General features: G+C 35.5%; 1 protein-coding gene across 5 annotated transcripts in view; it reads right to left on the bottom strand.

Annotated features, from left to right (window-relative positions):
• LOC114339183 (serine/threonine-protein phosphatase 2A regulatory subunit B'' subunit alpha-like) overlaps positions 1–24,525 on the bottom strand; it is a 364,499-nt gene that overhangs the window by 139,729 nt on the left and 200,245 nt on the right. For all 5 annotated transcript variants that reach the window (XM_050655879.1, XM_050655881.1, XM_050655878.1 and 2 more), the window contains one exon: positions 19,957–20,389. In XM_050655879.1, coding sequence (XP_050511836.1) covers positions 19,957–20,389 — 433 coding nt within the window. The remainder of the gene's footprint in view (positions 1–19,956; positions 20,390–24,525) is intronic.

The raw sequence follows: 24,525 nt of genomic DNA, 5'->3' as shown, positions 1-24,525 counted from the left end.
ATAATTGTGCCAATTCTCAAATTTATGTCATTGCATCGCAAATTCCATTTGAAGAAATTTGTGATACATTTTTGGATAATTTTATGGTCTTAAGTTATTTTTCTGGTGTAACTGCAATGATATTATGCTAAAAATTATGTTGCACCGCAGATTTAAAATACGTTTATCTCGAAAACGGTTGAGTTTAGGGAGATTAAAGAGGTATACCTTTTTTAAGTAAAACTAATAGGCGAATAAAAATTTAAATGTCAAAATTATACGGAGTGACGGATAAAAAAAATTGAACGTATTAAATGAGTGCTGAAAGGCGTATGTGGCGCCCTCTGGGCAACACATAATTTTTGGTAGGGAATTTAGTTTTCTCGTCGCAAAAAACCCCCACATACCAAATTTCGTGTTGATATCTCATGCCTGTTAGGAAATATTCAATAATAAATAAAAAAAAGTTTAACTTTGACACCCTGTATCTTGAATATTACAAACTTTGTACTAAGGTAAGTTAGCTTAAATCGACCTATTTTAACCTCAGGAACCTGAGGTTAAGCTATGGCCGATTCTTAACCAAACATTTTGTACCGTACAAAACCGTACATTTTCTTAATCGCGAAAGAATCATTTAAGGAGAATATCATCATTTATTTCAAAACTTAAAATAAGATAATGAAAGAAAGTGAAATATAGTTCTCCCTCGTGTCCCAAATAGGTAATCTTTCAAAAACGGCAGCAATTAATGGCCGGTCAGGCGTGTTAAAGCGGTTGGCCGCATAGGCGTAACCAGGATGATCCTAAGGGGGGGGGTTACAACTACCTGAAAGGGGGGGGTTACAACTACTGGAAGGTCTCTGAGGGCTATGGTGTTAAGCGTATAGAGCTCAAAGTACATCCCAATGGGGGGGGTTACAACCCCCAAAACCCCCCCCTGGTTACGCCTATGGTTGGCCTGCGCGAACCTGCTTTGACTATGTTCGTGTACATTTAAAGACGTGCATTCATTTTGAAAACGTTTAAAAGTACACTGTGTTCGAGTACTTATGCTGCTCTAGCAGCACTTGTTGTGGTTGTTTCTCAGTTTTGTGATGGCGCTTCGGTAGCGGTGGCGGAACATTTGTCTTGGGGAGGGGGGACTTCCAATAAAACACAAAGCAAAATACATACAATAGATAAACCCAAACTACATTATAAGAGACATAGATAATAACTTTCAATAAGTTCCCTTAATTTTCCTAACTATCGAGTTTATTGGGTTGAATTTATCTGTCTGTAGTTTGAGTTTCATCTCAGCTAATGTATTTTTCATGTTTCAACAATTCTTACCTTATTTCTGGACCGTGTTACGGGGGGAATTCCTATATCCCCCCGTAGATCTGCAACTGTTCAGTAATTTTCCAAAGATTAGGCGGATTTGCAGCTATGCTGGTATTAGATAAGTGTGAAACATTCATGAAAACATGATAATTCTTACGTCGCTCTAGCAGCACATTTTCTATCGCACTTCTTCAGTTTTTTGAGGATTTTCGGAGGGTTTCTCAAGACTAAAATACGATGCATCTATTTTTGACCATGAATTTATATGCAACACGCAAATATGCGTGAAAAAAATGAGTTTAGTGCACTTAACGTACCAAGCACCTGAATTTAAGAACTTCAGAAGGTTGTAGCTTCAAAATAATAGTATTCCAGACCTAGGTCCCATGGACTTTTTTAACCTCATTCACTGAGAACTATTATTGACTGAACTTTCGTTAAATTTGACCGGAGCCATTTTTCCACAAGGAGTGTTGCGGGGTCCTTAGGTAAACAAATACAGAAACTTTAGGTAATTCCTTGGCGCACGTATAGTTCAGTAAATGAACGGGAAATACGGCGATACCGTGTAATTTTTAGGGGCAACTCCAAATTGCAGGAAAATTTGGATTTAGGTTCTACTTACCCTCCACTTCAAAGTTAAAATTTTGCCGTTGGTTGCTTTTTCTTGGGGTGATACAGTCACCCCTTCTCGGGGGTGAAAAAACATACGTTCAAGATCAGACCGGAAATGGATAAATTGACTGATTTTAAGCAACTTTTGTTCTATAGAGGTTTTTATGTAAGTCAATACTTATCGAGTTATTTGCGATTAAAAATGTTTATTTTTCGACAAGAAAACTACGTTTTCAGACGGTTTTTCGCAAAAAACTCAAAAAGTAAATATTTCATTGAAAAAAATATCCTTAGCAAAAGTGTAGCTTATAAAAAACCGAAAAAAATGGTGTTTCAGTAAAAGCTATCAATCGAGTAAAAACAAAGTTGTAGCTCATGAAAAATACGTTCTTATTCGTTTAATTCCAAATCGAACATTTCAGAGTGAAATCACCGAAAAATTAGGCACTTTTCGGGAAAATCCCATTTAAACTTTTTTAAAGTGTTTATAAAAAGCTTTATTTTAATTGTTTATAATAGTTTCTAGCATTAAAAATAAGCGAATTACGCTCAAAATAAAGTTGCCCTTCTTTTTTTTTTGGTAAAAAAATCATGAAAAACTCCCCGTGTTTAGCTCCCCAAATGAAATTAATCGCTACCGCTTTACAAACAATTTACTTAGTTATCTATTTTTTATATGATCTGTCAGTCTCACCGGTTTAAAGTGCTTATTTTTGAAAGGGTTATAGTTGTAAAAGCTTGAACGGGTCACTAATCACGAGTGTATGCAAATTTTGAAAAGTCATATCTTAACCAATTTTTGTCTCGCTGCTTGTTAGGATTAGATAATTTTTAGTTTATAATTTGGTGCTGGCTAAATAGGCATAGCTCCCAAGGGCCAAAAAAAAAAAATTTTGTCTTACGGAAAAACAAAATGAAACTAGCATATTTATAATAGCAAAACCTACATTTTTTACTCTTTAAGATTTTTCTTATCATTAATATTTTTTAAGTTATTTTGAAAAAAGGAAATTTTTGAAAAATTTTTAGAAATTTTTTTTTACTATAAAACCAATTTTTTCAGAAATAGGCGCTTCAAACCAATCAAACTTACAGATCATATAAACAATACACATACAGTTAAAATAAATGGTAAAGCGGTAACGATTAATTTTATTTAGGGTGCTAAATAGAAGGAGGTTTTCTCGAATTCTTTTACAAAAAAAGGGGCCAACTTTTTTTTTTCAGTGTAACTCGTTTATTTTTGACGCCAGATACTTTTGTAATAAACAAATATAAAGCTTTTTTTAGATACTTTAAAAATGTTATTAAGCTTTTCCCGAAAAGTGCTTAATTTTTCGGTGATTTCGCGTTGAATTATTCGATTTGGAATTAGACGAATAACAACGTATTTTTTCATTAGCTACAACTTTGCGTTTACTCAATTTACAGACTTTACTGATACATCATTTTTTTCCATTTTTTTATAAGCTAGATTTTTATTTTTTCGATAAAATATTTACTTTTTGAGTTATTTGCGGAAAACGGTATGAAAATGTAGTTTTTTTTGTCGAAAAATCAACATCTTCAATCGCGAATAACTCGAAAAGTATTGACTTACGTAAAAAACATTATAGAACGAAAGTTACTTATATTCTATCGATTTATCCATTTCCGGGCTTATTTTAAACACGCATTTTTCACCCCCCGAGAAGGGGCGACTGTCACCCCCCCAAGTAAAAGCAACCAACGGCACAAATTCAACTTTGAAGTGGAGCGTAAGTAGAACCTAAATCCAAATTTTCATGCAATTCGGAGTTGCCCCTGAAAATTACACTCCAAAACGGTCATTTATTGGGCTAGTAATATTCAGAACAGAAACCAGAAAGTATCCCCTTGGAAGAGTTAATCAATTTAAAAAAAAATTGATCACATATTTCAAGAAACGCATTTATCCTCAAGAAGCCATTCCTCTTCTTCAGCGCATAATCGTCAAAGAATAATCGTATAGAAAAATCATGACATAAGTTTTTTAAACGTAGAGTTTACCTAATATTGAACAAATTTAAGCACTGGAGAAATTTCGTTAATTATATTGTTTCAGTATTATGTCTGATATTAATTTATTGCGCTCGTGATAGGATAGTAACTTTTCGAGCGCATCAACGAGCGACGGCACACATTCCAATTTATAGGTAACCGACCTTTGACTCTTGTTATTCACTCAATTATTATAAGTTATTGAAGCTATAATTAAATGAGGATATAAGCCGTTTATTAGGTTTAAAATGCCAAGTAAGGCCAGCGAGTTAACGAACTGTGAAATGCGGAATAAGAAGAAAACGACATCAAATAATACTATAATAGTATAGTCTTAATAAATTAAGTTATATTGACGAGAGGATCGTTAACCGAAAATAGTTTTAAATGTTTTTAATAATATAATAATAAAAAAATAATTAAAATGCAAAGTGAGTGAGAAAGGAGACTACTTTTAATGTCAAAATACACAAGGCGCACACAATATACAAAAGAGCTCGTGGCCCAAAAATGTGTTTTAATTTTGATGAAAAATAAAAGTTTTGTTATTTTAAAAGATATTTCTATAATATTGCTAAATTTGAAGTAAAACCCGAAAACAAAGTTATAGCAAAAATTTGTTTATTTGCTAACAGATAGGTAATTAATTCAATTATTTTAATATAATACAAACAACATGTTCAAAATTTTTTAACTAAATTATTAAATATAATCATTAATTGGGTTATTATAACACAATATAGATAAACTTTTGAATGAAGTTCATTTTTGTTAATAACTCCGTAACAAAATTATAACAAAACTTTGTGAAATGCATACAGGTTGCGTGAATGTTAATTATATAAATTAAAAATATTTTAATATAATATATTAAAGCATTTATAATATATTTATTAGGTTATATTCTAACTGGCGGCTAAATTTCACCGTTTCATTCGATCCTGATATTAACCCCAGTACGAGTTATTTATAATTATAAACTCGAAAAATAAAAAATCCATTTGAAACATCGTTGTATAGAAAAACAAGAATAAAAAACTGCTAAACGCCTTAAAAATGAGTGGCGCATACAATCTTCCAGCTACAAAAGATCTGATATGAATATTACGTGGCGCGAAAATGTATTTTCATTTTTAGTCCGTTCTTTAACGGTAAAATATTGCAAAACCTGTAAATTTTAAAGAACCGCTTGGATTGACATGAAATTTGGCATACACGTAGCTAACAAGTCAAAGAAAAAAAGTGATATTGTGCCGATATGTGCTTTTGCCCCGGGGGTGCTTTTCACCCCCTCTTGGGGGTGAAAAAATATTCGTCCAAAGTAAGTCCGGAAATTGATAAACACACTAATTTTGAGTAACTTTTGTTCTATAGAGTTTTTTCACTAAGTCAATACTTTTCGAGTTATTTGCCAGTGAATATGTTCATTTTTTCAACAAAATAACCACACTTTTAGACGGTTTTTTGCAAATATCTCAAATAGTACGTATTTTGTCGAAAAAACATTCCTAGCAAAAATATAGCCTGTAAAAAATTAAAAAAAATGGTGTACATATCACGTTTCTATGCCTAGTAGAAGCAGAGTTATAGCTAATTAAAAATAGGTTCATATTCGTCAAATTCCAAATGGAATATTTTAACGTTAAATAACCAAAAATGAAGCACATTTCGGGGAAAACTTGTTACAACTTATTTAAAGTGTTTAAAAAAAGCTTCATTTTTGTTTAATAAAAAAAATTTCTAGCATCAAAAGTAAACAAGTTACGCTCAAAATAAAGTTAGTCCCTTTTTTTTTGGTAAAAAATCGGGAAAATCACCCCCTAATTAGTATCTCAAATGAACTTAATCGTTACGACTTTACAAGTTTCTTGACCCGTGTATGTATTGTTTATATGATCTGTAAGTTTCATCAGTTTAAAGCCCATATTTTTGAAAGGGCTGTAGTTAAAAGGGGTTGAACGAGTCACTCATCACGAATGTATGAAAATTTAGAAACACCAAATCTCAATCAATTTTTGTCTAACAGAAAAACAAAAAAATACATTATATTCAGAAAAGCAATGCTGACTTTTTTTGTTTTTCGAGATTTTTGGTACCTATCTCTACCAATTTTTAAGTTATTTTGAAAAAAAGCATATTTTTCAAAATTAAAATTTTTAAAAATTTTATTTAAAACCAAATTTTTTCCAAAATAAGCACTTTGAATCGATGAAACTTACAGATCATATAAACACAACATAAGTAAAATAATTTATGGAGCGGTAACGATTAATTTCATTTAAGTTGCTAATTAGGGAGTGGTCTTCCCGATTTTTTTTTGCCAAAACAAAAGCGACCAACTTTATTTTGAGCGTAACTTGCTTAAATTTAATGCTAGAAACTTTTTATAAAAACAAAAATAAAGCTTTTTTAAACTCTTTAAAGAAGTTATAACGGATTTTTCCCTAAAAGTGCTTAATTTTTTGGATATTACACTTCGAATTATTCTATTTGAAATTTGGTGAATATGAATCTATTTTTCATTGGCTATAACTCTGGTTTTACGACGTCCAGAGACCTAACGCGTACACCATTTTTTTACTTTTTTACAGGCTATATTTTTGCTAAGAACGTTTTTTTCGACAAAATACTTACTTTTTGAGTTATTTGCGAAAAACCGTCTAAAAATGAAGTTATTTTGTTGAAAAATGAACATATTCACTCGCAAATAACTCAAAAAGTGTTGACTTGGCGAAAAAGCTCTATAGAACAAAACTTACTTAAAATTAGTCAGTTTATCCATTTCTGGACTTATTTTAGACTTATATTTTTTCACCCCCAAAAGGGGGTGAAATTCACCCCCAGGACAAAAGCACACATCGGCTTAATATCATTTTTTTCCTTTGACATATAAGCTATGCGTATGAAAAATTTCATGTCAATCCAAGCGGTTCTTTAAAATTTAGAGCAAAAACCGTGAAAGAATGGACTATTTGATGTAAAACAAAATTCTAGTTTTATTTTAAAAGATTTTCCATAATATTTGCTAAATTTGAAGTAAACGCGCCACAAAAGAGTAACTTGGATACAGTTTGAACTTTGAAACTCTTTTGTGGCGCGTTTACTTCAAATTTAGCAAATATTATGGAAAAATCTCTTAAAATAAAACTAGAATTTTGTTTTACATCAAAATGAAAATACATTTTCGCGCCACGTAATATTCATATCAGATCTTTTGTAGCTGGAATATTGTATGCGCCACTCATTTTTAAGGCATTTAGCGGTTTTTTTATTCTTGTATCAAGAGTTTTTCAAAGTAATTTATAAATTAAATGTATGAAGTTGAATGCAATGTTCCTCTATTACTCGTTAAGCTTTATAAATGGTCACCTTTGTTGCATTATCTCCCAAATGATCTAGTGTCCATCGAATGTACACTAGATATTTTTCTATTCGAAATAGATTGAAAAAAAATATTGAGATGACCGGTAAATGAAGTCGGATTGCCCGTTGCCAGATCAAATTTAGCGTCGTAATCACTACAACTACATAAACTATTTCGGGAATAATCGTTAATTGGATTATACTTTTGTAGCTTAATAACTTCTAAAAGGCTTAACCGATTTTGATCAGTAAACATGAGTTTGAAACGTATTTACCAGTAGTATCTGATGGATCTAAGGTCAAGTATGATAACTGAAGCTATTACAGGAATTATTGAGCTTGAGAAACCGTTTTTCCCGTAGAAAATAGATTTGATCATACTTATGAAGCCTATAACTTAAATTCGAATATTCCCGGATATGACGTATACACCGTTAGATTCGTCTAGAGTCTTTCTATAAACGCTCAGTTATTGGCGCAATTCGTAGGTTAAAATTTTGAGTAATTGTCGAAAAATCAAAATTTTCAAAGTATAATTTTTCAGTTTTTTGGTTATACTGAGCCGTGTGTATGTCTGATCCTGACGGCTTAGACACCATTTGAAAGCTTAACTCAACACTATTGATTTGGTGTATTTGCGGTTCTCCTGTCTCTTCCTGATCCGAAGATATATACCCCCAAAAAATATGCCGTTTTGTACCTACAAGTCCTCTAGCTGGCTTATGGGTGGTCAAAAGTCACAAATTACACCGGTTCTGAATCGGCCCAGACCCCCTCTTCAAACACAGAAAAAAAATTCAAATCGGTTTAACTTTTAAACACACATACATACATATCCACAAACATTTTCCCTTTTTTAAATAAAAATTGAGTCATACTTCTGAGCTCGGTAACTTTTGAATGGTATAACCGATTTTCAAAATTAGACATGCGTTGGAAAGGTAATGATCAGTACTATTAGAAGCCGCAAAGGTCGGACTTAAAATTTTGAAGTTTTTGGGAGTTTTGGGGACGAGAACAAAAAACAGACCCTAAATAGAAAGGGCCGTAAAATCCAAACCCTTGGACCAAAATGGATGGTTGACATATGAATGGGTGAGTCTTTTTCTGAACTTTAAGATGGGACTTGGCCTATCTTTCAAATCAGTCAGATTTAGAAAATCGAAAATTTCGTGTATATTTAGTGTCGCGTGTAGGGGGGTGTTGGTGTGCGCCACTGGCGAGAACTGCCGTTCTCTGGTAATAGGACAAAAATAATAAAAAAAAACAAACAACTTCTGAAGAAAAAAGGCAAGAATTTCCAGAAGAATCTGTGTGACCATGAAATTATATCTGAAGAAATCTAACAATAAAACACGGAAAACTTTTGTTTTCAATACTTCCTCAAACTTTATTACAATTTAATGTCACTGCAGCTCTTTCGGCACAGTGTCTTTCTCAAGTGATGTACTATGTGTCTGCACTTTAAAGTTCTCTAACTTAATAGGTTGAGGAGTGGGGAGCTGCTCGTCTCAAGTTGGTCATTCAGAATTATATCTGTATTTTTCAATTTATTAATTTCCATAGATTCTAATGAAGATAGCGTAAGGCCTTTATTCTGAATATGAAGAATTTTATGTATGTATGTATGTAACCCATTATCCCTCTTGTGGGCATAGGGTACTGAAAAAATTTTTCCATTCCTGCCTGTTCTTCGCGATGTAACTCATCTGTCTAAAGGTCCTATTGGCTTCTGCTTGGGTACTTCTAATCCAAGTTTCCTTTGGCCGTCCTTGTTTTCTTCTTCCTTGTGGGTTCCAATGTAAGACATTCTTTGGAATTTCGTTTTCGCTTTTTCTTAAAGTATGTCCCAGCCATCCAAACTTCCGTTTGCGTATTTGTTTTCCAATTTCCTCTTCTTCTGCTCGGGCCTATAGCTCTCGGTTGCTTATAACTTCGGGCCACCGTATCTTAAATATTCTTCTTAAACATCTATTTATGAAAACCTGGAGTTTATTCTTTATTGTTTTAGTAATGGTCCACGATTCTGCCCCATAGAGTAAGACTGGTTTAACCATTGATTTAAAAACTTTTATTTTTGTATGGGTTGTTAGGGTACTTGTACGCCATATCTTGTTTAATCTTGCGAAAGTGCTCCTGGGCTTATTTATTTTTTTGTCGACGTTTCTGGGTACTCCATTCTTTTTCGACATAGTACTTCCTAATTAGGTAGTTAAACTCGTCTATTTCTTCTATAATTCCTTCTCTTACTCTTAGTTGTATATTTTGTGTCGTATTCTTGCCTCTGTTTCTAACGCTTCTGTCTTTTCCTGCATATGTTGCCGGTTCTGCGAGAGTAAGCATATATTATCTTCAAAATCTAGATCTTCAAGGTTTTCGGTTAATCCCCGTTGTATTCCTCTCTTCTTGTTGTTTAATGCTTTCCTCATTACGCCATCTAATAGTATGAAGAACAATAGTGGTGATAGTATACATCCTTGTTTAACCCCTGTTTATGTTTCAAATTTTCTAGATAGTTTGCCTTGGTGCTGTACTACACTTTTATAATTATTATAACCTTCTTTGATTAGGTTTATTAATTTTATCGGGATGCCTCTATTTTTAAGCGATATCCATATATTTTCTCTACTAATTGAATCGAAAGCTTTTTCGAAATCTATGAATACCAGATATAATAATGATTGTTGTTCTGTTGCTTGTTCTGTAATTATTCGTAATGTATTTATTAAATCTATGCATGACCGCCCTCTTCTAAACCCATTTTGTTTTTTCCTTATTCCATCATCGATTGTGTTTACGATCCTGTTAAGAATTATTTTAGAAAACAGTTTATTCACTGTGCTGAGTAATGTAATTCCTGTCCAATTATTGCACAACTTTAGATCTCCTTTTTTTGGTATTTTAACTATTACACCTGTCTGCCAGTCCTTCGGAAATTTCTCTTCCTTCCATATCTTCTCAAATAGGGGTAGTAATGTTTCTGTTGTCACGTTCACGTCCGCTAGCAATAGTTCCCCTGTGATTTGGTATATGCCTGGTAATTTGCTGTTTTTAAGACTCTCTATTGCTTCCATTAATTCCTTTTTGTTTGGTGGATCTGTGTTTATATTTAATTCCAAAATATTCTCTTTCTCTGGCGCTATTATGATTTCTTCTCTTTGTATGTTTAGCAATTCTTTAAAGTATTCTGCCCATCTCTCTGTTTGTTCTTCTTCTGTTGTTAGTATTTGTTGTTCTCTACTCTTTATAATGTTGCATGTTCTTCTATTTTCACTTAATTATCTAATTTTACTATAGAGTACTTTGCTATTCCCCATCTCTGCTGCTACTTGTGCTTCTTTTGTTACATCCTCGATGTATGTTTGTTTATCTTTCCTAACACTTTTCTTGATCTCGTTGGATGATCTCTGATAGTTCATTTGAAATATAATTTTTTTGTCTGCAATTTGGGTGCCTAGTATTTTCTGTTTGATAGTCTTTCTTTCCTCTATCTTCTTCCAAGTTTCACCACTAATCCATTTTTTCCTTCCATTTGTTTTATTAGCGAGCACCTCGTGTCCTGTCCCTGTGAATATTTCTTTACACTGCTCCCACACTTCTTGGACCGATTTCGTGTAGTTTATTCTTTCTTGCTTTCGTTTTAGGATTTGGGAAAATTTCTTCCTTGTGTTTCTACTTTTTAATTTGGTGAAGTCTAGTTTGTGGTTGGGTATGTAAATTCTTTTTTCCTTCTGTATATTTAGTCGTATTTTAGCCAATAGGAGGTAGTGGTTTGATCCCACTTCTGCTCCTCTTTTATTACGCACGTCTATCATTAATTTACTAAATTTTTTACTTATACATATGTGATCTATCTGGCTTACAGTTTTACCATCTGGGGATGTCCATGTGATTTTATGGCAGTCTGTATGCGTAAATAACGTTCCTCCTATTTTCAATTGGTACATACCACATAGTTCCTGCATCAGTTCACCATTCTCATTCCATATGCCCATTCCTTCTTTACCCATTATGTCCTCAAATCCTGTATTTTCTGTTCCTACTTTCGCATTAAAATCCCCGATCAGTATTAACTCTTCCCGAGGGATTTCCTCTAGCACTGCGGAGAGTTTTAGACTGTTCATTAAAAGGGTAATTATGATCTAGAAGGTGAAGTGCGTACGTAGAATCTGTTTTTCTAATATTGAAAGCCCTTTTGTGTTCTGCTATACGTTTGTCAAAGGTTCTGCCAGTTTGACCGATGTAAGTTTTCGGACAGTTACACCAGTTTGCACCACTGAGAGACCACTGGAAAGACCACTGAGGTTATTAACGCCATGCTATCCAACAGATGTTTTAAAGTTATATTGGGAGACAAGACTAGTACCCAAAGAAAACTGAATAATGGACTTCCACAAGGATCCGTGCTGGCTCCCATGCTTTTCAGCCTCTACATAGCAGACATGCCAGAAACCACATCAAAAAATTTTGGATACGCAGACGACTGGACGCTTGCCGCAAGTCATAAAGAATTCGAGGTCACTGAACGCATTCTAACAAACGATTTAAATGCCCTAGGGAATTATTTCCGCAAATGGAGATTGCAACCCAATCCAATTAAGACAGAAGTGTCCTGCTTCCATTTGAACAACAAGATGGCTAACTATCAACCTCAAATCCATTTTGAGGACGGACTCCTTAACTATAATAAACACCCAAAATACTTGGGTGTTACACTTGACAGAACGCTAAACTTTAAAGAGCATCTTACTAAGACTGCTGCAAAACTCCGAACTCGTAACAACATCCTGCAAAAGCTCTGCGGCACTACATGGGGCTCCTCAGCACCCACACTTAGATCGACAGCATTAGGACTGGTATACCCCGTAGCGGAATACTGTGCACCAGTATGGATAAACAGTCCACATACTCACCGTGTTGATGTCCAACTAAACCAAGCGATGCGAACTATATCGGGCACAATCAAGGCCACGCCCACTTACTGGTTACCAGCTTTGAGTCATATAGCTCCACCACCCATCCGCCGGGAACATGCCCTAGTCAGAGAATTTACAAAAATCAATACTGATCCTGAGCTCCGCTCCCATGTCGGAACTTCCGCCAGAGACATAAATAGGCTCCGTTCAAGACACCCGCCTCTAAAAACAGCAAAAAGGCTAGTAGATCAAAACTTTAATGTAACTGAACGGTGGAGAGAACAATGGGAGAATAACGCTGCACCAGCTAACTGGAACATGCCATGTATTACAAGCAAACCTGAGGGCTTCAACCAACCGAGACGAATTTTGACCACACTCAATAGAATAAGGACGAACTGTGGCAGATGTTCCGACTCACTTTTCAGATGGGGAAAAATACAATCACCAAATTGCGACTGCGGCGCCGAAAGGCAAACAGTAAAACACATGGTAGAGGAATGCCCGATTAGATCCTATAACGGCAACCCTTCGGATTTCCTGGTTGCTACAAAAGAGTCAATCGAATATATTTATAATCTAGATGTTTGTTTGTAGAATATTTTTGTATTTACTGTTGTTTGTAATTTATATATATATATATATATATATATATATATATATATATATATTAATTAAACGAAAAGATTTCTCTGGTATACAGAAGAAATCTTTTCCGTAGCGGACGCGAAAATGTAAATTTCAAAGTCTTCATAAAAGACGATGAACGACAAAAGACACCTCTTTGTGTCACAGATTTGTCTACAAAGCCACGTTATTCGCTACACATTCGTCAATAACGGAGAAGAACCGTGATATGAAAGGAAACGGCAATTGCATTTTATTTCACTTCGACCACCACCGATATTCTACACGACGTGTTTCGAGCTCATGTCAAGCTCTCGTCAGGAACATCTAGGTGGATGGTCGAGGTGCAAGAAAATGCTTTTGGCCTTTCTGGTAATAATAAAATAACCAGACTTCAGTACACTTGGTACGACATCTATATTAATTAAACGAAAAGATTTCTCTGGTATACAGAAGAAATCTTTTCCGTAGCGGACGCGAAAATGTAAATTTCAAAGTCTTCATAAAAGACGATGAACGACAAAAGACACCTCTTTGTGTCACAGATTTGTCTACAAAGCCACGTTATTCGCTACACATTCGTCAATAACGGAGAAGAACCGTGATATGAAAGGAAACGGCAATTGCATTTTATTTCACTTCGACCACCACCGATATTCTACACGACGTGTTTCGAGCTCATGTCAAGCTCTCGTCAGGAACATCTAGGTGGATGGTCGAGGTGCAAGAAAATGCTTTTGGCCTTTCTGGTAATAATAAAATAACCAGACTTCAGTACACTTGGTACGACATCTATATTAATTAAACGAAAAGATTTCTCTGGTATACAGAAGAAATCTTTTCCGTAGCGGACGCGAAAATGTAAATTTCAAAGTCTTCATAAAAGACGATGAACGACAAAAGACACCTCTTTGTGTCACAGATTTGTCTACAAAGCCACGTTATTCGCTACACATTCGTCAATAACGGAGAAGAACCGTGATATGAAAGGAAACGGCAATTGCATTTTATTTCACTTCGACCACCACCGATATTCTACACGACGTGTTTCGAGCTCATGTCAAGCTCTCGTCAGGAACATCTAGGTGGATGGTCGAGGTGCAAGAAAATGCTTTTGGCCTTTCTGGTAATAATAAAATAACCAGACTTCAGTACACTTGGTACGACATCTATATTAATTAAACGAAAAGATTTCTCTGGTATACAGAAGAAATCTTTTCCGTAGCGGACGCGAAAATGTAAATTTCAAAGTCTTCATAAAAGACGATGAACGACAAAAGACACCTCTTTGTGTCACAGATTTGTCTACAAAGCCACGTTATTCGCTACACATTCGTCAATAACGGAGAAGAACCGTGATATGAAAGGAAACGGCAATTGCATTTTATTTCACTTCGACCACCACCGATATTCTACACGACGTGTTTCGAGCTCATGTCAAGCTCTCGTCAGGAACATCTAGGTGGATGGTCGAGGTGCAAGAAAATGCTTTTGGCCTTTCTGGTAATAATAAAATAACCAGACTTCAGTACACTTGGTACGACATCTATATTAATTAAACGAAAAGATTTCTCTGGTATACAGAAGAAATCTTTTCCGTAGCGGACGCGAAAATGTAAATTTCAAAGTCTTCATAAAAGACGATGAACGACAAAAGACACCTCTTTGTGTCACAGATTTGTCTACAAAGCCACGTTATTCGCTACACATTCGTCAATAACGGAGAAGAACCGTGATATGAAAGGAAACGGCAATTGCATTTTATTTCACTTCGACCACCACCGATATTCTACACGACGTGTTTCGAGCTCATGTCAAGCTCTCGTCAGGAACATCTAGGTGGATGGTCGAGGTGCAAGAAAATGCTTTTGGCCTTTCTGGTAATAATAAAATAACCAGACTTCAGTACACTTGGTACGACATCTATATTAATTAAACGAAAAGATTTCTCTGGTATACAGAAGAAATCTTTTCCGTAGCGGACGCGAAAATGTAAATTTCAAAGTCTTCATAAAAGACGATGAACGACAAAAGACACCTCTTTGTGTCACAGATTTGTCTACAAAGCCACGTTATTCGCTACACATTCGTCAATAACGGAGAAGAACCGTGATATGAAAGGAAACGGCAATTGCATTTTATTTCACTTCGACCACCACCGATATTCTACACGACGTGTTTCGAGCTCATGTCAAGCTCTCGTCAGGAACATCTAGGTGGATGGTCGAGGTGCAAGAAAATGCTTTTGGCCTTTCTGGTAATAATAAAATAACCAGACTTCAGTACACTTGGTACGACATCTATATTAATTAAACGAAAAGATTTCTTCTGTATACCAGAGAAATCTTTTCGTTTAATTAATATAGATGTCGTACCAAGTGTACTGAAGTCTGGTTATTTTATTATTACCAGAAAGGCCAAAAGCATTTTCTTGCACCTCGACCATCCACCTAGATGTTCCTGACGAGAGCTTGACATGAGCTCGAAACACGTCGTGTAGAATATCGGTGGTGGTCGAAGTGAAATAAAATGCAATTGCCGTTTCCTTTCATATCACGGTTCTTCTCCGTTATTGACGAATGTGTAGCGAATAACGTGGCTTTGTAGACAAATCTGTGACACAAAGAGGTGTCTTTTGTCGTTCATCGTCTTTTATGAAGACTTTGAAATTTACATTTTCGCGTCCGCTACGGAAAAGATTTCTTCTGTATACCAGAGAAATCTTTTCGTTTAATTAATATAGATGTCGTACCAAGTGTACTGAAGTCTGGTTATTTTATTATTACCAGAAAGGCCAAAAGCATTTTCTTGCACCTCGACCATCCACCTAGATGTTCCTGATGAGAGCTTGACATGAGCTCGAAACACGTCGTGTAGAATATCGGTGGTGGTCGAAGTGAAATAAAATGCAATTGCCGTTTCCTTTCATATCACGGTTCTTCTCCGTTATTGACGAATGTGTAGCGAATAACGTGGCTTTGTAGACAAATCTGTGACACAAAGAGGTGTCTTTTGTCGTTCATCGTCTTTTATGAAGACTTTGAAATTTACATTTTCGCGTCCGCTACGGAAAAGATTTCTTCTGTATACCAGAGAAATCTTTTCGTTTAATTAATATAGATGTCGTACCAAGTGTACTGAAGTCTGGTTATTTTATTATTACCAGAAAGGCCAAAAGCATTTTCTTGCACCTCGACCATCCACCTAGATGTTCCTGACGAGAGCTTGACATGAGCTCGAAACACGTCGTGTAGAATATCGGTGGTGGTCGAAGTGAAATAAAATGCAATTGCCGTTTCCTTTCATATCACGGTTCTTCTCCGTTATTGACGAATGTGTAGCGAATAACGTGGCTTTGTAGACAAATCTGTGACACAAAGAGGTGTCTTTTGTCGTTCATCGTCTTTTATGAAGACTTTGAAATTTACATTTTCGCGTCCGCTACGGAAAAGATTTCTTCTGTATACCAGAGAAATCTTTTCGTTTAATTAATATAGATGTCGTACCAAGTGTACTGAAGTCTGGTTATTTTATTATTACCAGAAAGGCCAAAAGCATTTTCTTGCACCTCGACCATCCACCTAGATGTTCCTGACGAGAGCTTGACATGAGCTCGAAACACGTCGTGTAGAATATCGGTGGTGGTCGAAGTGAAATAAAATGCAATTGCCGTTTCCTTTCATATCACGGTTCTTCTCCGTTATTGACGAATGTGTAGCGAATAACGTGGCTTTGTAGACAAATCTGTGACACAAAGAGGTGTCTTTTGTCGTTCATCGTCTTTTATGAAGACTTTGAAATTTACATTTTCGCGTCCGCTACGGAAAAGATTTCTTCTGTATACCAGAGAAATCTTTTCGTTTAATTAATATAGATGTCGTACCAAGTGTACTGAAGTCTGGTTATTTTATTATTACCAGAAAGGCCAAAAGCATTTTCTTGCACCTCGACCATCCACCTAGATGTTCCTGACGAGAGCTTGACATGAGCTCGAAACACGTCGTGTAGAATATCGGTGGTGGTCGAAGTGAAATAAAATGCAATTGCCGTTTCCTTTCATATCACGGTTCTTCTCCGTTATTGACGAATGTGTAGCGAATAACGTGGCTTTGTAGACAAATCTGTGACACAAAGAGGTGTCTTTTGTCGTTCATCGTCTTTTATGAAGACTTTGAAATTTACATTTTCGCGTCCGCTACGGAAAAGATTTCTTCTGTATACCAGAGAAATCTTTTCGTTTAATTAATATAGATGTCGTACCAAGTGTACTGAAGTCTGGTTATTTTATTATTACCAGAAAGGCCAAAAGCATTTTCTTGCACCTCGACCATCCACCTAGATGTTCCTGACGAGAGCTTGACATGAGCTCGAAACACGTCGTGTAGAATATCGGTGGTGGTCGAAGTGAAATAAAATGCAATTGCCGTTTCCTTTCATATCACGGTTCTTCTCCGTTATTGACGAATGTGTAGCGAATAACGTGGCTTTGTAGACAAATCTGTGACACAAAGAGGTGTCTTTTGTCGTTCATCGTCTTTTATGAAGACTTTGAAATTTACATTTTCGCGTCCGCTACGGAAAAGATTTCTTCTGTATACCAGAGAAATCTTTTCGTTTAATTAATATAGATGTCGTACCAAGTGTACTGAAGTCTGGTTATTTTATTATTACCAGAAAGGCCAAAAGCATTTTCTTGCACCTCGACCATCCACCTAGATGTTCCTGACGAGAGCTTGACATGAGCTCGAAACACGTCGTGTAGAATATCGGTGGTGGTCGAAGTGAAATAAAATGCAATTGCCGTTTCCTTTCATATCACGGTTCTTCTCCGTTATTGACGAATGTGTAGCGAATAACGTGGCTTTGTAGACAAATCTGTGACACAAAGAGGTGTCTTTTGTCGTTCATCGTCTTTTATGAAGACTTTGAAATTTACATTTTCGCGTCCGCTACGGAAAAGATTTCTTCTGTATACCAGAGAAATCTTTTCGTTTAATTAATATAGATGTCGTACCAAGTGTACTGAAGTCTGGTTATTTTATTATTACCAGAAAGGCCAAAAGCATTTTCTTGCACCTCGACCATCCACCTAGATGTTCCTGACGAGAGCTTGACATGAGCTCGAAACACGTCGTGTAGAATATCGGTGGTAGTCGAAGTGAAATAAAATGCAATTGCCGTTTCCTTTCATATATATATATATATATATATATATATATATATATATATATATATATATGTATATATATGAACCTGTGATGTAGCCATACGCTAAATAAAATAAAACCAGTTTGCAAATTGCTTTTTCTTTTGGCTCTTATTGTTCTTACATATTTGCCTAAGTTGTTGTTTGTTCTGAAAGCTAGTGTTATTCCTTGCTTTTTTTATGTGTATGGTTATTTTTGTTGATATCTTGCCTGTATATATGTGATACAGCAGAAGGTACTGAATTTTTTCTGTGGTGGTGGGAAGACTAAAGATTGACAGAAACTGTAAAAAATCTATGACAACAATGTGGTAAAGATTGATACGGGCAATACGTACTCAAAGGAATTTAAGGTCCCAAAAGGCTTACTACAATGATGTTCTACATCTCCGGCCCTCTTCAAAATCATTCTGGAACAAAACCATGCAAAAAGAAATTTCAAGGTACGAGAATGCCTGTCAACGATGTCTCATACACACTAACTTGATGACCAAGTTGTGACTACCCAGGCCAAAGAAAATAGCTCAAGTGTATAATAATCGAATGCTTATACAGGGTGTCCAGAAACTCTACCGACAAACGAAGACAGGTTTGATTCTTCAGATTTGACAGATTCTTCAGATAATTTTAAGATCATTTAACAAAATTAACTTGGTCCGAAAATGCTTCCTAAGGGAACTAGAGCTCTTTGAAGATGGCGTCTTGTAATTAGTTTTTCTTAAATACCTCCAGAACGCTTCTATTTAGAAAAACAAAAATTGGTACGCGTATTTATCTTCAAGATATAAACCTAATCCATCCATTGCAAATTTCTAGTACCGATCATAGGCGTCCGTTTTGGGTAGGGCAACGGTTATTTTATCGCATAACTTTTAATCTTTTACTTTTATGCATTTCTGATACTGGATTATTAAATTGGGAAGTATTTTAGTACTAAAAGGTACTCTTGTTTTAAATCGGTAGAACACACCGTTTTCTAGAAAAATCGATTTGAAAACTTATCGCTTTTTGAATTAAAAAAAAAACTGTTTAGAAAGACGAAAACTGGTACATTTATTTATATTCCAGAGATAAATCGATTTCATTAATTGCGAATTTCTAGTACTGGTCATAGGCGTCCGTTTTGGGTAGGTCAACAGTTATTTTATAGCATAACTTTTTTGTCTTGAATTTTTGAGCATTTTTGACACTAGATTATTAAATTATGAGGTATTCGAGTACTAAAAGTTACTCTTATTTTATGTTGATAAAATACTTTATTTTTTGTTGAAAAATTCTTTCAATTTTTTTTCAAATTCCAAAAACGAGAAACTTTTAAATCGATTTTTCTAGAAAACGGTGTGTCCTACCGACTTAAATCAAGAGTAACTTTTAGTACTAGAATACCTCAAAATTTAATAATCCGGTGTCAAAAATGCATAAAAGTTAAGGACAAAAAAGTTATGCGATAAAATACCCGTTGCTCTACCCAAAACGCACGCCTATGACCGGTACTAGAAATTTGCAATGGATGGAATCGATTCATCTCTGAAAAGTAAATATGCATACCAATTTTCGTTTTTCTAAATAGAAGCGTTCTGGAGGTATTTAAGAAAAACTAATTTCATGACGCCATCTTCAAAGAGCTCTAGCTCCCTTAAGAAGCACTTTCGGACTAGGTGAATTGGGTTAAATTGTTTTAAAATTATCTGAGGAATCTACTGTCTGCATTTGTCGGTAGAGTTTCTGGACAACCTGTATATCAATACGATATCTCATGTTCTAAAATCGTTCTAACAGATACGCGTATGATTGATCAAAATTTTCCTCTCTAGTCTATCAGTTATGACATAATTTACTGTTTAATTTCATTGTTTTAATGTATGTAAATGCAATAAATACATTATGCAACTAATAACAACTCACCTGCACGAAATTCGTTGTACTCGATGAATTATAACTATTCACCCCCACACCCGAATCACTATTACCCCCACCACTTAACCCACTCAAACCCCCACTACCCACACCGACTTTTCTATTGGGCAACGTAGCCGTTTTCCGCAAATAACTACCCGCCCCGCTCCCCCCGTCTCTCACCCCGACCCCGTTCGCACTGTCCGTTTGACTAGAACCTTTTTCGAACTTTTGCAACGCGTACTGGATGCTGGAAGGCATTTTGTTGACCGGTGACGTCACAGGCGACTGCGATTTGTTTCTGGCCGCTGCGATTCGAGCTTTGTCTTCATCTACAAAATTTTTGACCAGCTTCTCCAGCCTGTTGTTGTCCATTGTCGGAGCTTGCGCCAGAATGTCCAGAGAGGCTGGCTTGGATGGTGGCTGCGGTTTTAACATGGACCTGCAACAAAAAGTACCCTTAATATTATCCTGAAACTTTTCCCATAGAGTGGGTCTCTTATCTAATTTTGAAATAAACTACAAATTAACCAAATGACCAATTTTCTTAAGGGACCAACTTGACTATAATATAGCTTTGACTAGTAATAAATCTACTACTAGCTACATGAAAAAAACGTTTAATTTGGTATGGACATGTGAAATAGCAGATCGTACAAGGTGGATATCCAAGATTTCGGATTGGAACCCAGTGGGAAAGAGAAGAAGAGGTAGACCCCGAAGATCATGGAGGTATGAAGTGGACGAGGCCATGGAAAGACGAGACCTTAGAGACGGAGAATGGCAGAACAGAAACGACTAGAGAAGTTGGTTGAAAGAAGGAAGGCGGCGACAGCTGTAAAAATCCTTATATAGATAGAACGACAACCTATGGATATTTTCTCGATTTTTCCTAAAGCTTCACGATATTCGATAAAAATATCGATATTGTATTGATATCGTATCGAAAATAATACGATACCGATACAATACATACCTTAGCAATAATAATGTCGATACGATACTCATTATGTGAAATCAATACAATACTCTTGTATTGTCGATACGCTTGCCTCGATATTATTGAAAATATCGATATCGAGAAAAAAATATTATGGTGGAAATCATATACAGTTGAGTCCGGGAATTTTTACCCGAGCGTCATCATTTAAAGCATACGAAATAAGTCGATGATAAGTCGGAAATTGAAATTTACTAAACGCAACAGCAAGTGACAGTAAGTGAATTATGTACCGATGGCCTTAACGGATTTGTCATAAGTCATACATAAGCTACCCTTCATATACCTTTTCGAACTTTCAAATACACACACCACACACCCAAACTTATATGGAATCATTCTGATATTTCTTACTATTTCGTGCGAATTTAAAAAACAAACACACGAAGTCAAACAATATTTATTTTAAAGCAATTTAATAACAAATACATAACAATTAAATAAAACAATAAAGTATTTAACAAACAAATTGAAAGTATTAAAGTACATACAGTATTAAAGTCAATAGCATACAAAATTTCAATGTACAACGAATACTGTTTAAATTGTATTTATTTTTTTTTGTATTTTGTGGTAGTCAGTGTTATCACCTGTAGTCCTTATGCAAGCTTCAGTTTGCGTGGGCACGCTCCTATCAAATTATCAACATTTTGTTGTGGTAGGTTGCTCCATCCTTTATATTAAGAGCAGCTTGTACTAGCCGTGCGGTGTTTTGTGGATTATCCCGGCGAGCTCTAATGGTATGTAGAGGTCCATTACCATGCAATAAAATTAAATTTTCTCTTGTTGCACCTCTCCAAAGCCTGACTACAAGTTATCAACATACCTGTGAGCAGCTAAAGTTGATTGGATGAAAATTAAAGGAGTTTTTTTACGGATCACAATTCCTCTCCAGAACATTACACTTCCCCTTGTATATTTGTAAACAGATCTGACAGTATTCGTTCGTGCTTGTCTTCCTCGACCTCTAAGTACGCGATTTCATGGGTCATCTGATTTTACACATCTCCTGACTTTTTTTGAAAATAGCCCATTTTGTCAATTCCCAATGTTCCAGTTTTGGTGGTGAAGACACCAATTTAGGCGATCAATCTTGTGCTTCCTGGATAACTCGGGAACCCATAACTGTCTCCTGCTGTATACTTCTTGGTACGAACTCTTCTTCTTATCGTTTCAACTGAAACAGTTACACCTGCAGCTTCCAAAAGCTGCCTTTGGAGCTGCAGGTGAGAAATGATTGGGTGTCTTTCAGCTTATTGGACAATTAAACGATCTTGGAGAGCCGTTATTAATTTTGGCGACTTTACCTTGCTTGATTTTTGAGCTTTCCTAGTTCCTGTTACCTAGCATAGGTTTTGGACAAAACGCCCTGTATTACGCCTAGCCCCACAGCTATGTCCCTCTGAGAACATTACTTTCTCCACAAGACCAATAATCTTTCCTCGTTGTAAGTTCTATAACCCCACATCAGGCATATTTTCGTTTTTGGACGCACAAGTTAGTTTATTTCTTTTCGTTCAATTTGCAACTCAAGCAAATAACCTATACCGTACCGAGCTGTACAGTTCTTACGATGTCAGTTGGGCCAGAATCATTTTTGGGGTCCGGTCAGTAATTCTACGAAGAGCATAGAAATAAAGATAAACCATATAAACATTTGCTTGCTTCAAAATTGATCACTCCTTGTATTAGTCCACATGGACGCGGGTGTGGCTTATTACTTTCTAACGTATCTTATTGGGCAATACTAAAGAGTAATTGGTCAAATTGTTCGGAAGTGCTTAGGCTCAAATCATATCGTTATCTGGTCAAAATACCTTCTCATGTTTCAAAGGCGGCAAGCAATATAAACACTATATAAACAGTGTCGTCGTCATAACTTACAATTATGTTATTTTTATAATACATTTTTTGTCTCATTTCTTTAGTACTTAAAAAATGAATAAGCACATTAAATTGCATTTGTAAGTATTATATACTTTTAATGATCAATTTTAAATTTTAATAACTGTATTGTTTATACAGGATGCCCCATATATTATGCGAGATTTAATGACGTCAATTTGCTCAGTCCGCTGATTGGATAATGTAATTAATGGAATTTTTCATGTTTCATATTTTTATTTTTTCCATATTTTCCTTTGTATGTGTCCATGTCTAAGAGCCATATATGAGGAGAGGGAGTGTACATTGATTGAAGACTCTTGATTTTAGGTATTGGGGGTATTTTTTTTTCTTTAGAATAAAAGACAGTTTTCCGAGTGATGCCCAGGCCAATCCTATTATTTTTTTTATTTCTTCGGTCTGATTTTTTTTATTTCATTTAGTGATTTGTCCTAGAATATCTCTTTTACTTGCTTTATGCTTGTTTGTGCCACTGTAATTATTGGTTCTCCTTGTTGATTGGTCATGGCTTTTGTTTTACTGTAAGCGATGTTCAGTCCCATCTTTGTCGTTTCACTATCTAGTGCTTCCATCATTCTTTGTAATTCTTCACTATTTTCTGTTTTAATACAATATATATACTTACAAGTCATTTGTGACATTTGGAAAAATTGTGTAGCTCATGTTCAAGTAAAAAAAAATATTATCTTGCATTGTCACCAATATTAATGTCTTCTTCTTCTTTTCCTTCTTCTTCTTCTTGTGTAGACATGACTGTCTGTTTTTCAATGTGCCTCCAGTAAGTTGTCATTCCATCGTTTTCGTGGTCTTCCCACTTAGGTTTGGATCCCGCGTATGAAAAAAAAGTTGATTAATAGCAAGCTGAATTTTTTTTAATAGCTTAAGGGTGTCTAGTTGGAGAAACTTAGATATATGGGAACACTGGAACAGGGGAAGTTTTAATTGTGTAACAGGTTAAAAATTTGGAACGGCCAGACCACGAAAACGGCACATGTATTTTGTCCTACAGAACAGACTTAAACTCTCCGAACAGAGATTAAACCCTCATGCAAAAATCAGCCTAATATTTATCACCAAATGGGCGTTTTAATGAGTGGAACATGTAGAATATGTCAAATGATAGGAATTATGAGAGGTGATAAATAGCAGTCTGATTTTTGCACGAGAGTTTACTCTCTGTTGGGAGAGTTTAAGTCTGACCGTTCCAAATTTTTAACCTGTTCCACAATTAAAACTGCCCCTGTTACAGTGTTCTCATATATCACAGTTTATCCGACTAGACACCGTTTAAGCTATTAACAAATTTTCAGCTTACTATTAATCAACTTTTTTTTCATACGCGGGATACAGACCTAACTGATCGTCTTCCTATTGGGGAACCGTCTCTCGCCGTCCTTACTACTTTGTTTTTTGTCATTTGGCTCATGTAGTTGTTCCATTATACTCTTCTGCTTTTTACCCAGTTATTAATGTTGTCCACCTTGCATATCTGTCGTATATCTGCACTTCTAGCTCTTCCCATATCCCATCGATTTTTCAAAGTATTTTCATCTCTGCTGTTTCTAGCATTCTTTCTGTCCTTTCTGTATCAAGTCGTGTTTCTGCCGCGTATTTATGTCATTATTGGTCTGATAACTGTTGTGTAAATTGCGCCTTTCACTTCTTTTCCAATA

This window comes from Diabrotica virgifera, chromosome 7 (assembly GCF_917563875.1).
Source record: "Diabrotica virgifera virgifera chromosome 7, PGI_DIABVI_V3a".
Lineage (NCBI taxonomy): Eukaryota > Metazoa > Arthropoda > Insecta > Coleoptera > Chrysomelidae > Diabrotica > Diabrotica virgifera.
The sequence above is the reverse complement of the archived record's forward strand: the minus strand, read 5'-3'. Positions and strand labels throughout refer to the sequence as shown.